The sequence below is a fragment of the Chelonoidis abingdonii genome, chromosome 2 (assembly GCF_003597395.2).
Source record: "Chelonoidis abingdonii isolate Lonesome George chromosome 2, CheloAbing_2.0, whole genome shotgun sequence".
NCBI classification, from domain to species: Eukaryota; Metazoa; Chordata; order Testudines; family Testudinidae; genus Chelonoidis; species Chelonoidis abingdonii.
In genome coordinates, this window is record NC_133770.1 from 165,692,842 (window position 1) to 165,706,355 (window position 13,514).

At 56.7% G+C, this 13,514-nt stretch overlaps 1 protein-coding gene across 6 annotated transcripts in view; it reads right to left on the reverse strand.

Annotated features, from left to right (window-relative positions):
• The window catches only part of LOC116821421 (G protein-coupled receptor kinase 5-like), a 73,963-nt gene that overhangs the window by 7,245 nt on the left and 53,204 nt on the right, over positions 1-13,514 (reverse strand). For all 6 annotated transcript variants that reach the window (XR_012655297.1, XM_075062780.1, XM_075062778.1 and 3 more), the window contains 8 exons: positions 5,155-5,232; positions 4,655-4,755; positions 4,432-4,524; positions 4,264-4,327; positions 3,445-3,585; positions 1,758-1,948; positions 1,082-1,119; positions 188-277 (listed from right to left, as the gene is read on the reverse strand). Coding sequence is in view for 5 of the 6 variants with exons in the window: in XM_075062780.1 (XP_074918881.1) it covers positions 188-277; positions 1,082-1,119; positions 1,758-1,948; positions 3,445-3,585; positions 4,264-4,327; positions 4,432-4,524; positions 4,655-4,755; positions 5,155-5,232 (796 nt within the window). In the remaining variant the exon portion in view is untranslated. The remainder of the gene's footprint in view (positions 1-187; positions 278-1,081; positions 1,120-1,757; positions 1,949-3,444; positions 3,586-4,263; positions 4,328-4,431; positions 4,525-4,654; positions 4,756-5,154; positions 5,233-13,514) is intronic.

Below are 13,514 nucleotides of genomic sequence, written 5' to 3' on the forward strand. Positions count from 1 at the left end.
CCATTCGGCATCACTCACCAGCTCCCAGCCAGGACCTGAGGCCAGGCTGCCAACAGGTGGGAGAAGGGCCCTGCCACAGAGCACAGCCATCCTGCCTAGCGGTTTTCCCCTTGAAACCAGCACCTGGCCCAGTGCTCTGGGTTCCAGCCACCCCCCCAATCCTGTCAATGGCAGCCCCAACACCTACCCATGTAGCCCACGGTCCCGACGCGGCCACGAATCATCTCGCCCTCCGGAATCTTAATGGCCAGCCCCAGGTCCGAGATCCGGATGTGTCCTGCCGTGGGAGGGAATTCAGAAGGCTCAGCGGTGGGACTGCCCACCACTGCCACTCCATCTGGTGTTCCCAGCTCCATAGGCCTGCTGCCTCCCTTCAGCAGGCAGCCCTTCGGAGACTGAGGCATCAGCTGCGTGGGCTATTCTATGGAGATGGGTTTAGGGAAAATCATCCCAGAGGGGAACAGAGGGAGCCACTGACCTCAGGTGCAAGTCAAAGGGGGCAGATCGTCCCCTCCCATCCCAGACCATGGCACCACGTCCACCCCCAGCAACAATGAAATGCAGCCACCTCTGGCGTGAGAGCAGCAGCCTGGGGCTGGGTGGGGAATTCCAGCTCAGCAGCCCCTAGTGTGGCGCAGACAGAGCCTCCACTTTTAGTCTCACCTGGGAGGCACTGTCCCCCACCCATGTGGTTCCTGACACTGTTCTCAGGGGGGCACTTCAGACCTGATGCCTAGAGTCTGAAGCCGTTCCCACTATGGCAGGAGTCTGCCCCCTTCACCCTGACATGAATGTAGATTCCTGGGCTGCTCTGTCTTGGGCACCCCCTCCAGCTGGTCTCTGCTGAGCCCAGCTCATGGGGTGAGCCATACCAGCTGGGGCAGGAGGAAGCCCGGCCCCTGCCCTGGGAGGGGGCTCAGGGCTGGGGCCAGCCTGGGTGGAATATGCAGTGCAAGCTGACGCAGTAAAGAGAGTCAGAGCCAAGCAGCAGCCAGGAGGGGCCAGCTGGGCTCCTGCTCCCACCAGCCTGGGAAGGGGCCATGTAGACACAGGCAGCTCCCCCCGGGCGTTCCCCACTCACCGTCATCATCCAGCAGGATGTTCTCCGGCTTCAGATCCCTGGGGAGGAGAGACAGACCCAGCTCAGAATGAGACAACCGGGGCAGTCCAGGCTCAGGTACATCCGCACGTGCTCCCTGGTTCTGCTGTGCAGCGCATGCCAGCTGGGGCTTGCTAGCGCAGCGGAGTGCACTAGGGGAGGGCTGGGGGACCCAGTGAGCCACTCGGACACTGCTGGTCAGCGTAGTGTGGGAGCTGGGTCACATGGCCCAGGCCGTGAGGACGGGCTAGATCCTAGTCAGTGAAGCGGGAGGGCATGGCCCAGCATCTTGTTCCAGGAGCACAGCCCCGAGGCCTGGGGAAAGCCGTGGCCGGCAGCGTGCAGAGCTTGAAAGGACAGGCACAAAGCAGCACAGGGAAGGGGAGAGGCCCGGGGCTGGCACACAGAACTCCCCGAGTGCCTGGCCAATCAGGAGGGGCCCTACAGGGAGCGATCCTGCCCAGCCCCTGGCATGCGGAGAGAGGGAGGAACTCACTCGGGGACCATCTCCTCCCTGGGTGAGCAAGTGCTCAGTAATGGGACAGGGCATGGTCCCGACCCCACAGCCCGGCACTGCCAGTCTGCTGCCTGAAGGCGGGCACCGCTGCTGTGCAGCTCTCATGGGGAGCCATGGATGGCCTGAGTCAGGTCCTCTTACCTGTAGACAATGCCCTCCTGGTGCAGGTGCTGCAGCCCGCAGCAGATCTCGGCGGCGTAGAAGATGACACGTTCATCCTCAAAGCCGGGGTTGCCCATGTTGTAGATGTGGAACTTGAGGTCGCCCCCGTTCATGATGGTCAGCACCAGGCAGAGTGCATCCTTCGTCTCGTAGGCGTAGGCCAGGCTGACCTGCGAGAGCGCCCCGCCCCCGCCAGGCAGCGTCAGAGCCAGCACCCTCAGCACAGCCAGGCCTCAAACAGCTGCCTGTCGCCGTGGCTGCATCAGGTTGTACAGACCGGAGGGCACAGGGTAGCAAGCCAGCTGGGTCCCCCGGCATCTCCCTTCTGCTTTCTTCACTTCAAACCCAGCCACCCCTTTACAAACACCACCAGTCCCAACCCACGTGAGGAATAATGGGGTGATTCCATCCCGCTAACACCCAGTGGGGTCTCCCCAATGGCCAGCTCCAGGGAGAATGGCTCCTTAACCGTCCCGGAGCCAGAGGAGGGAGTAAGCAGTGTCACGGAGTCACCGGGCGATGCTCTGGAACAGCTCCCCACAAAGCCAGTCAGGACTTTGGGGAGCCTCCTCTCCCTTGGAGCAGACATGTTCAGGGCAAGAAGCTCACACGGCTTCACCTCCTGGGTCTCTCCTTGGAGCATTCAGCATCCTCTGCCCCTCCGTGCACTTCCACAAGTCCACCCAGGTGGGGTCCTGGGAAAGCCCACAGGGTCCTGCACCCCACTTTGCAGTCAACGACTGACTTAGCCAGCCAGTAAAACAGAAATTTTATTCGATGACAGGAATAGGGTCTAAAACAGAGCTTGTAGGTACAGTGAACTGGACCCCCTCGGCCGGGTCCATTCTGGGGGCAGTGAGCAAGACCCCCACATCTGCACTTCACCCCTCATCCCGAGCCAGCTCCACTAAACAATCCCCTCCAGCCCCTCCTCTCTGCTCAGCCCTTCTCGGGCCAGGAGGTCACCTGACCTCTTTGTCTCCAACACCCCTTCAGCTGGCACTTTGGCAGAGGAGGGCCCGGCCATCAGTTGCTAGGAGACAGTGTGTCAGGCATTTAGGTGCACTGGCCCTTGCTCTGCCAGATACTTAAGAACTGCCTAGGGGACACGAGGCAACCAACACAGTATTCAGAGAATTTAGGATGGCAATATACAAAACCCTGTAGGACAGCACTTCAACCTCCCTGGCCACACTATAGCAGACCTTAAGGTGGCCATACTGCAGCAAAAAAACTTCAGGATCAGACTTCAAAGAGAAACTGCTGAGCTTCAATTCATCTGCAAATTGACACCATCAGCTCAGGGTTGAACAAAGACTGTGAATGGCTTGCCAACTACAGAACCAGTTTCTCTTCCCTTGGTTTTCACACCTCAACTGCTAGAACAGGGCCTCATCCTCCCTGATTGAACTAACCTCGTATCTTCTAGCTTGCTTGCTAGCATACATATACCTGCCCCTGGAAATTTCCACTACATTCATCTGATGAAGTGGGTATTCACTCACGAAAGCTCATACTCCAAAACATCTGTTAGTCTATAAGGTGCCACAGGATTCTCTGCTGCTTTTATAGTATTCAGAGAAAACATTAAGAACATTCCCAGTTTGTCACAAGCAGCAGCACCAGGCAGGGCTGGGAACCCAGCACTCAGGAGAGTGACACTCACCACAAACCTGCTGTTGACTTTCTCCAGGATCTGCTTCTCATTCAGGGCCATGGCCTCCCCTTTCCGCTTCTTGATCCGCTTCTTCTCCAGCTTTTTGCAGGCGTACATCTTGCCTGTCGCTCGTACCTGGCAGGCACAGACCTGGAAGCACAGACACAGCACAGCGTGAGGTGGCTGGGAAGGGCGGTGCCTGGTGCTTGGGAGATTGGACTGGACTAGCTGGAGGAGACCCCTGGACCAAGGCCCGGCATTATCCTTCCAGGCATGACCAAAGCCATGTCTCTGTCCAGAGCCGTCAGGAGAACAGTCTCGGGCAATGACCCGGCTTCCTGATCCAGTCTGGGCAAGACGCAAGGGGGCTTCCCCCAGGGGATCATGGGGTTTCCGGGCCGGCAGCAAACTGACTTATCTGCTGCTCTGTGTCTGCCCTCTCAACTCAGCCAGCCCCCGTGCCACACAAAGCCAGCCCAGAGGCCAGCCAGCAGGGCCCAGCTGCATGTCCCCATCGGCGAGCCCCAGGCTCCTCCATGGAGGGTGGGGACAGATAATGCCCTTGTGCCCATCCCTCACGACGTGGCTGTGCTCACATACTGGCCTCTCATAGCCTGAATCACCTCATTTCTGGCAGACAGACCCCTGCCCAGTGCTCCTGGGGCTAGCAGTGCTTGGAGACCAGGGCCTCACAAGCTGGCAGCACTGCCCAGGCTGGTGCTGCCATGAAAGGGGATTATTTTACACAGAGGCTAGAGATCCTGTGCCACGCACCAGGGAAAGCAGCCCTTGCCCAGCCCTGATCGCTCCCCGGCGGCACAGCCCTACCTCTCCGAAGCCCCCCTTGCCCAGGATCCGGTACTGCCGGAAAGTGTCCTTGGTCACTGACTGCCTGAAACGACAAAGCCGCAAGGCGTGTTTAAGACCCATGAGACCCTAGCTCAGCTGAGCTTAATGCAGCCCGGAGACAGGCTCAGCTGGGAAGCCATCACTCACCTTTCCAAGTACTTCCACTGCAGGAACCGGTCGAAATACATGCTGTCCTGATAGTCGGCGAAGGGCGCGCCGCTCAGGTACTCATGCATAGGGCTGGGGGAGAAAAGGGGGATGTTAGCTCTGCTCTCCTGGCTGTCTCACTGAAGGATCCCTCTCCAGCCCCACGGATCATGGCCACGCGGTATCATGCATAGCACCGCTAAAGACCAGGCCCAATACTCACTGCAGACAGCTGCTGAAGAGGTCTTTACAGGCACTTTTCTGCAGGTTCTCCATGCACTGGTTCATGAAGGCCTGACTGATTTCCGGCATATAGTCTGAAGACTGAGGCAAAAGGAGAACACGGCAAGTCTGAGTCCTGGCTGACGTCTCCAAGCCCAGCCAGCTCCCCACCTGGGTATTTTCCGCCTACCTGATTGATTCTTGGGCAGGAATCCTGGGAGATCCCAAGCTGCCTTGCCCAGCCCTAGGCAGTCCAGGGCCTTACTAGGCTCCTAGTACCTTGTCTAGCCCAGCAAGAGCAGTGTGAAAGTGCAGCCGAAACCCTGCTTTCTGGCAGGGACGCAGACCTGCATCTTCTCCATGCTGCCAGCAAGGGGCGCACTCCCCTCACAGAGCGAGCATGCAGCTTAGCGGACACACTTCCCTCTGGCCAGCCTCTGCCTGTCTCCTTCCCTTGTGCTCACGCTCTGAGGGCATGCGGGGGACCAGGCACAGACTCACCTCGCTTTTAAAGAACCTTCGGATGATCTCGTCGCCCATCTCCTTGCGCCGCTCATCCGGGGAGAGCTCGTAATCGATCTGGGCGGAGCAGAAAGGGGCATCAGACTGAGCTGGGCTGGATTCCAGCTCCAGTGGTCATTGCTTTGCAAGGCCTGGTGCATTTCAACACCGCTCCAGCCTTGGCAATGAGAGGCACATCCCTCTGCCAGCCCAGGCGGCCCCTCAGCACCTCTGGGTTCACCAGACCCAGACAGGCACAGCCCAGAGTGGTGAAGCCAGACCCAAGTCCCCACCCCCCGCAATGGGCAAAGCAGGGCTCAGTGCATGGCAGGGCTCTGCCTTTTCACCATGGCACCAACTCCAAGGGGTGAAGGAGCCGTTAAGGCAAACACTGTGTTGGTTCCACACCTCTGCCTCCCATTGCCTGGCACTGCTGGGGAGCCTCTCGACAGAGGAAACACCACGGAGTGCCCGGAGGCACCATGCTTCCCCCTCCAGGTGGGCACCATGCTTCCCCTTACATCAGGACCTGGCCTTGGAGACCAGACTGGATGGCCTGGGACTCCCCCTCAGCACAGATGTGCCAGCCCTCGCTTCTCTCCACCCTGTAGCCCACATGCTGCCCTTGATCCCAGGGAGCTTGCACCAAGCAGGGTGGCCCAGGGGTGGGCTAGTGGGGCAATTTGCCCCAGGCCCCGGACCACGCAGCGCGCCCACAAGAATATAGTATTCTATAGTATTGCAACTTTTTTTTATGGAAGGAGCCCCCAAAATTGCTTTGCCTCAGGCCCCCTGAATCCTCTGGGCGGCCCTGGTACCAAGCAGGGTCTCCGCGGCTGAAGCGGCCAGCAGCATTACAGAACCAGGCTGCAAAGGGATTTCAGCATCAGGCCCGGTGCTGCCCTGCCCCAGCTATCCCAGGGCCGGCAGGCCTGGCCTGTCCTTTCTCGCCCTTTATGCTAGAGCTCTGCTGAGACGCTCTCCCCCCTGCCTGGCCACAACACCCCTTGCCAGCTCAGGCCTGCCTGCCACAGTCTTGGGACAGGCTTTGTGCAGTGCTCATGCTCCCCAGGAACAGACCCTGCCCCTGTGCTGGGCACCACGGGAGCTGAGGCTGCAGCTCACGGGATCAGCAACTACTTGCTTGCCATGGCATCATGGCTGGTGCCCCAGATGGCTCCCGGGTGACCTGGGCACCCCTACAGGCCGTGACTGTATTTACCTGCGTAACGTTATTGTCAGTCAGTGTCGACACCTGTGGGATTCTGCCCCAGGCAGAGCTGGGCTAACCCTCCCATCCCTGCAGTATAGCTCCTTGGAGAGGCAGGAAGCCAGCGTGATGGGGTGGGGGGTATATAGCCAAATGTTCCCACCCAGCAGCCAAACAAAAGGAACAGCTGTGCGGACAGTGGGAGCCATTTATAACCAAACAACAAGCAACAGCCTGTGAAGGCGGGGGAGCCACTGGCCGGAACAGCCTGGACCCACACACTGCCTTGGGGAGAGCTAACATGACACATTGCTCGGGGGGACTCACCCACGCTGCATTGACCCCAGGGCTCTGCTAAGCACTCACTGCTAGACCTCCCGGACACAGCTCCAGGCGGAGCAACAGAGGAGAGCTGGCTTTGCTCGTCTTCCCCCTGGGCCAGAACAGCTGAAAAGCAAGGGGGCACAGATCCTGCCTGGGCTCGAACACCAGTGCCTGTAAGGCAGTGTGACGAACTGGGAATGTTCTTAATGTTTTCTCTGAATACTGTGTTGGTGCCTCAGTGTCCCCTAGGCAGTTCTTAATATCTAGGTGGTGGAATAAGGGTGTGTGATTGCTGCAAAGGAAGAGGCCAGTGCACCTAAATTCCTGACACTCTGTCTCCTAGCAACTGATGGCCTGGGCCCCTTCTCTGCAAAGGTGCCAACTGATGGTGTTGGAGACAAAGATCAGGTGACCTCCTGGCCCCGAGAAAGGAGCTGAGCAGAGAGGAGGGGCTGGAGGGGGTTGTTAGTCTGGACTGGCTCGGGACGAGGAGTGAAGTGCAGAAGTGAGGGTCTTGCTCACTGCCCCCCAGAATGGACCCGGCTGAGGAGTCCGGTTTGCTGTACCTACAAGCTCTGTTTTAGACCCTGTTCCTGTCATCGAATATAACCCTCTGTTTTGCTAGCTGCTGAGAGAGCCACGTCTGACTGCAAAGTGGGGGTGCAGGACCCTGTGGCTTCCCCAGGACCCCGCCTGGGCGGGCTCGCTATGGGAAGCGCACGGAGGAGCAGAGGATGCTGAATGCTCCAAGGAGAGACCCAGGAGGTGAAGACATGTGAGTTTCTTGCCCTGAACAAGTCTGCTCCAAGGGAGAGGAGGCTCCCCAAAGACCTGACAGGCTTGGTGGGGAGCAGTTCCAGAGCATCACCCGGTGACTCCGTAACAGGCAGCAACGAACTCTGCCAACCCCACCCGAGAGACCCTTGTTCTGCCGGTGACTCACCCTGGTGCTAACACCGACACTAACAGGCCTGCAGGGCCTGAACCGGCAGAGAGCAGGGGATGAGCTCCCAGACACAGGAGCAGCCAGACTTTTTGGCCAAACCCTCATTAAAAAGCCAATCACACCAGGAAAAACCTACCCTGGGCCAAGCGCCCAGACAACCTCCCCGACGTCTCCTTCCCACTTTGCTACTGTTGGCATGGGACCCCTGCAAGCCCCTCCTGGCATTCCTCCCCGATTTCCACCTCCCTGCCCACGCTTTCCCATTGGGTGTCGGCGGTTTGCCTTCCTCCAAGAGCCACGCTTTGCTGCTATTAAAATCTGACCTGCTGCTCCCTCGGCCAGTGTTTTGGGAACTCAGCTGGGCGCTAGGAGACGCAGGACACAGGAACGACCCCCAGCGGCAGGGATGAGCAACAGGCGAAGGATTTGTTCAGAACTCACCTCTCCCATAGGGCAGCAGAGTCAGGTATGAAGCTGGCTAATCACCCGGTCCCCTAATAAAGAGGGGCTGGGAAGAGAGCCAATCAGGGGAATAAACGGAGCAGGTGCTCTCAAAACCGTCCCAGGCTTCAGCCGCCTTGAACAGGAAGGACGGAAATAGGCTCTGGAGGGCCGCCATAGCGGGGATGGCTCACGGGTCGCCCTCATTCTCAAGGCTCAAGTGACATCTGTGTTTTCCTTAATAAAAAGGCCACTGGATGACAGCCATGAGAAACAAACAGGCTGGAATGTCCCATGAGGAGCTGCATAAGCCTCTCCAAGCCAGCCCTGAACAAGCGTGCTGGCTGGGGGCTCTCCTTCCAGGGCAGCTCCTGAAGGACCACTGAGGCCCCGAGATGCTAGGGAGTGGGAGGGGGCCGTAAAGTGACCAGGGACCAAGCTGTTACCAGTCCACTTGCCAAGACAGGGTACAGTGACAGTAGGTGACAGGGACAGCCCCCGCTGTCCCCATGACCCAGGGTGTTGTCCATAGTTCCACTTTACAGATGGGGAACTGAGGCACTGATCGGTTAAGTAACAGGACCCAAGATCACACAGTGATTGAGTGGCAGAGTCTGAAATAAAACCCTGTGGCTACACACCTGCGCTTCCCTCTGGCCAGAGCAGGAAATAGAACCCAGGAGTCTGGACTCCCCGCCCCTTGCTCTAACCTACTAGACCCCAATCTGCTCCTATAGCTGGGGACAGCATCCAGCCCTCCTTCTCTCCGCTCTAACTCACTAGACCCCACTCCCCTCCCAGAGCTAGGGACAGAACCCAGGAGTCCTGATTCCCAGCCCCCACTGCTTTAATCCACTAGACCCCACCTCCCTAGGGAGCACAACCTGCGAGATCAGCAATTCCTCTATGGACACAAGGCAAGTTCAGCAACTCTCAGAGCCACATGTGGCCCCAGGCCATTTCCCTCCCACCTTTGACATTTCCTGCCAGCAGCCAGCCTCGTAAAGAGAGCAGCCTGTAACAAACCCCAGCACCAACAAGCCAGCACAACCTGCAAGGGCCCCCGGGCATTCAGCCTCAGAGCCAACGCGCCAAGAAAGACACACTCCGTGAAGAGACACCAGCCCAAGGATGTGCACAGAGACGGCTAGCAATCACAGAGCAAGTCCCCAGGGCCCGCGCTGCAAGGTGCATCCGACGTGCCCTCAGTAATGCCACAACACAACAAGACCAGAGCCGTGCACAGGGGCTGTAGGGATCGCTCACAATTGGAGCTGGATGGCAGCACGCTGCAGGGGGGCCAAATGAGACCCAAGCACCACAATTTATCTTTCCTTCAGAATAAAGAGAAGCCTGCCCCTGGGATCGGGGCCTTACAGCACCAGGTAGGCGCAGGCCCTGTCCTGCAGCATTTCCACAGCCGGGGCAGCTCCAGGCACCAGCGCTCCAAGCACGTGCCTGGGGCGGCAAGCTGCGGGGGGTGCTCTGCCAGTTGCCGCTAGGGCGGCAGGGAGGGTGCCTTCAGCGGCTTGCCGGCAGAGGGTCCACTGGTCCCGCGGCTTCGGCGGACCTCCCTCAGGCACACCTGCGGGAGGTCCGCCGAAACCGCGGGACCAGTGGACCCTCCATGCTTAGGGCGGCAAAATGTCTAGAGCCACCCCTGTCCACAGCACAGCCTCATACACACTGCAGCGTTATACACTGCACACCTTTCCCCCTTTGCAATATGCCAAACTAGATCAGTGGAGCATACCGTAGTGCCCAATCCCTGATGCCTTCCAAGGCCAGTGAAACCTCACCCCTCCACCTGTGCTAGCAGCGAGCTGGGAGTAAAAATGCTTTCCTGATCCCCACAGCCCCCTGGGATCTGACAAGTAAGCTGGGCTCCTTCCATCCCACTCAACACCACCAGCAACAGAGACTCTGCAGGCCAGGCTAAGTCAGGCCCTCAGCAACTGCCGTGGAACGAGTTTGCAAACTGGGGGTGCCTGGTCTTTGACAATGGGGTTGCAGAGGCCCAGCGGGGGCAGAATATGGGCTACAGAGCCTATATTCCAGCCGGACCGTCAAGTCCAAGAGGGGAGTGTGTGGACGGACAGCTAGAAGAGCTGTTTCATGACTAGACTGAACTCATTTCATCAGGGCTCCCAAGCACATTTTAGAGAATAGCCTCACATTAAACTTTCCTCAGCAAGTAACCCGACTGCACTAGCTCAACTGCTGCTACAGGAAAGTCCAGCCCTGCCTTGGGGCCAGGAAGAGGGGCTCAGAAATCCAGCTCAGGCCTGGGTGACACACACAGCTGCTCAGGTTTACCTCACAGAACAATTTCAAGCAAAGCAAGTGAAACCAGTGCCAAACCATATGTGGACAAAAATGTCAATTTAATCTTGTTTCTAACAATTTAGCCTGAAGTGGTAAATTTCCAGGTACCAGCTAAACTGAAATACCCAGTTTTAAGCTAGTATCAGTGTGCACACACTGGGACTTGCCCAGGTTTGATTAAAACTGTTTTTTAAACAGACTTGAGTTTACCCCAGTGCGCCGTGTGTGTTTTGACAGCCCTCACAACTGTAAATCCACCAATAGAGCAAGCAAACAACACACACCAAGCATTAAAACCCCCTCAGTGCTGCTCCACATCCCCACCCCCTCCGTGCTGGGTTGGGTTTTGGGATTGCAATTTTTCCGCCCACTCGTCTCCTCCATCCACTAGGCGCAACGCATTGGCAGAGTTACTCTCTTCTAACCTGACAGAGACCTTATAAACCAGGCAGGACTTTACACCACCCCCAACTGTCTTGGGGTCACTTGAAACCCACCAGCAAGGACTCAAAAAAAAATAATTATTTTTTTTTCTTGAACCACTGGAAAGAGAAACCAAAAGGCAGGTAGGCGTGAGCAGGAGGCAGCCTAACCAGTGCCGTTCTCACCTGGCATCTCTGGAGCCATCGCTGGCCCAAACCCACCTTACAGTTTGCCTCCGCCGTGAGGCCTACACCACACTCAACAATGGCTAGGCAACTGCTGTGCTAGGTCTGCTGCCCGTGACACCAAGAGCAACCACCTCCATGTCACCTTGTGCTCCCCCCGTGTCACCTTGTCTCCTGGTTAGATGGTAGGGGCTATAGGGCAGGAACTGCCTGCGTGTGCGTCACTCTCCGGCACAACGCCCCCCCCCACCAATCAAAAACACTACTAGAGACTGGAAACTGGTTTCTTTATTGGGACCGTCTGCATGGAGACGGCGCTTTGAGTGCGCTCCCTGAGCTCACAACAGAACTTCAAGAATGCAGAGCCACACAGCCCCCCGGTGTGATGCCAGGCTGCATGGCTTGGGAGGTATGCAACAACAGCACAGACCCGGAGCCGCGCCAGGAAGAGAAATCTCACTGCTGTGCAGAGGGGTTAGCCCCTGATCGCAAGCTTCTTACAGACAAGCAGCTCATTGGGGAGGCTTCCCAGAGCTGTTAGCAGTTGCCACGGTCATTAGCTTCTCTGTAATTTCCAACATGCCTGGAGGGCCCTGAGCACGCTCTGAACAATGACATGCAGACCGCAAAGGGCTGTGGTGCCCGTAATCCCAACCAGGAAGCCACACGCCCTTTGCATATCGCTGCCAGGGCCAGGCAGGGACATTTCCAAGTGAAATGAGACCAGCGTACGCACTGACACTCAGGCCGATGGAACGAGCTGCCCCCACCCGGCCCTAGACACTGCTCTGGCAGCACACAGGGCCCAGGAAGTGGCCAGAAGAGAATTTTCTCAAGTGCAGAAGCATAGTGGGGGGTATCTCTATGATGCTGTGCTAAAAATCGCCTTCCCTCCAGGCCGTGCCAAACCAAATCTGACCTCATGACTGCACCAAACAGCAGCTGAGAGAGAGCAAACAAGACTCAGAACCCACTCTCTGCCAGAGAACTGTAGCCCACCCACCAACACCCACTAGACCAGGGTCAGAGAGACAGAGACCAGGGGCAGATGCAGCCCTTCCAAGACAGAGCTCTCAAGTTCAGGACGGGATTCCAGAGCCGGGATTGGAGCACAGGGACTGTCTCTCCCAATCCACAGAGAATGGATGGTGCGGGCCAGAGTCTGCGTAGCTTCTCCAGTTCAGTTTCTGCAGCATGCCCAGACTCAGTGACCTCACATGAGCCTCAAAGGGACTCTGCCTGCTAACTGAGCCAAGCATTCCCCACTCAGCCAGCTCAGACAACAGCATAAAGCAATATACGAGCTGCCTACAGTGCCCTACAGGACAAAAAGATGCCCATTCTATCAGCTGGGTGGGAGATGGATTCCCCAAGCAGAGGGCCCTTCCCTGTCTATAGCTAACCACATGCATTAGAACCAGCGCAGAGTCTCGTGTCTTAACCAAGAGGCCTAGTTCTCCTCTCCAGGCATGCAAGAGAACTGTCTGATAATGTAGCCATCACCCTGGAACATAGTGATGCTTAAACATGATCAGCCGCTGGCGTTGGAATGCAGGGACTGCTCGTGGTGTGAAAGAGGAGAGACTGCTTCTAAAGCAGCCCAGACTCAAGCAATCTGGAGCTTTAGAGACTGAAATCACAGCTGAGTCAAGAACAGGGACAAATTTCACCAAGACTTAAGTAAAAATGTTCTTTCCATTTTTACTGGTGAAATTTGGATGTGAAATTTCACTGAAACATCAGAAGTTACATGCTTCACGTCACAAAATCTAAATCACCTCCTTGAATCGCAGTGAATGAGGGGCCACGGCAGACTCTGGGTGTAGAAGGCAGTGCACATACATGTGATGTTGGTCAGGAGAAAACGGCTCTTTCAGCCCACAAGAGAGGTAGGAGAAAAGGAGGGGATTGAAGGAAAGGACAGTGGAGGGAGGAGGAGCTGGAACATCCTGCAGAATTTTACTAGCTGGAGACAAAAGGGTTTGTATCTGGAGACATGGAAGAGTCCCAGTAGGTAGAGGCAGCCTGTGGCTTTGTTACATACCTGTACTTACCAGCAACCACCAGATCAACTTTGGTTGGAGGAGTTTTATTTAATTGACTTAGATGGGCAAGAAAAAATATTTTTTTTTAAAGCTTCCATAAGCTCAAAGAGCCTCACACAAACCCAGGACTGTTTTTCAGGCATGTGTTTCCCATTAAACACCCATATGACTGGATCGGCCTTTCTGCCACTCAGATGCATCAAGACTATGCGAATAAAGAAAAATGCTTAAGTTTTTCTACACCGGCTTAAATTGCTGGCAGGACTGGCTGCTTCCTTCGACACAGAGAGAGATTTTCCCCTGACCCAAACCAAATGGAACTAAGCAAACTCCTCTCAGTCTGAAGGGCAAAAGCTCCCTCAGTTACATAAACAATTTGGTAATGGGAAACACAGATCATTCTGGGAGGCTTACGTTTTCTATTAAACAGCATCTAAAATTGCCTCCTGGCATCAGAAGAG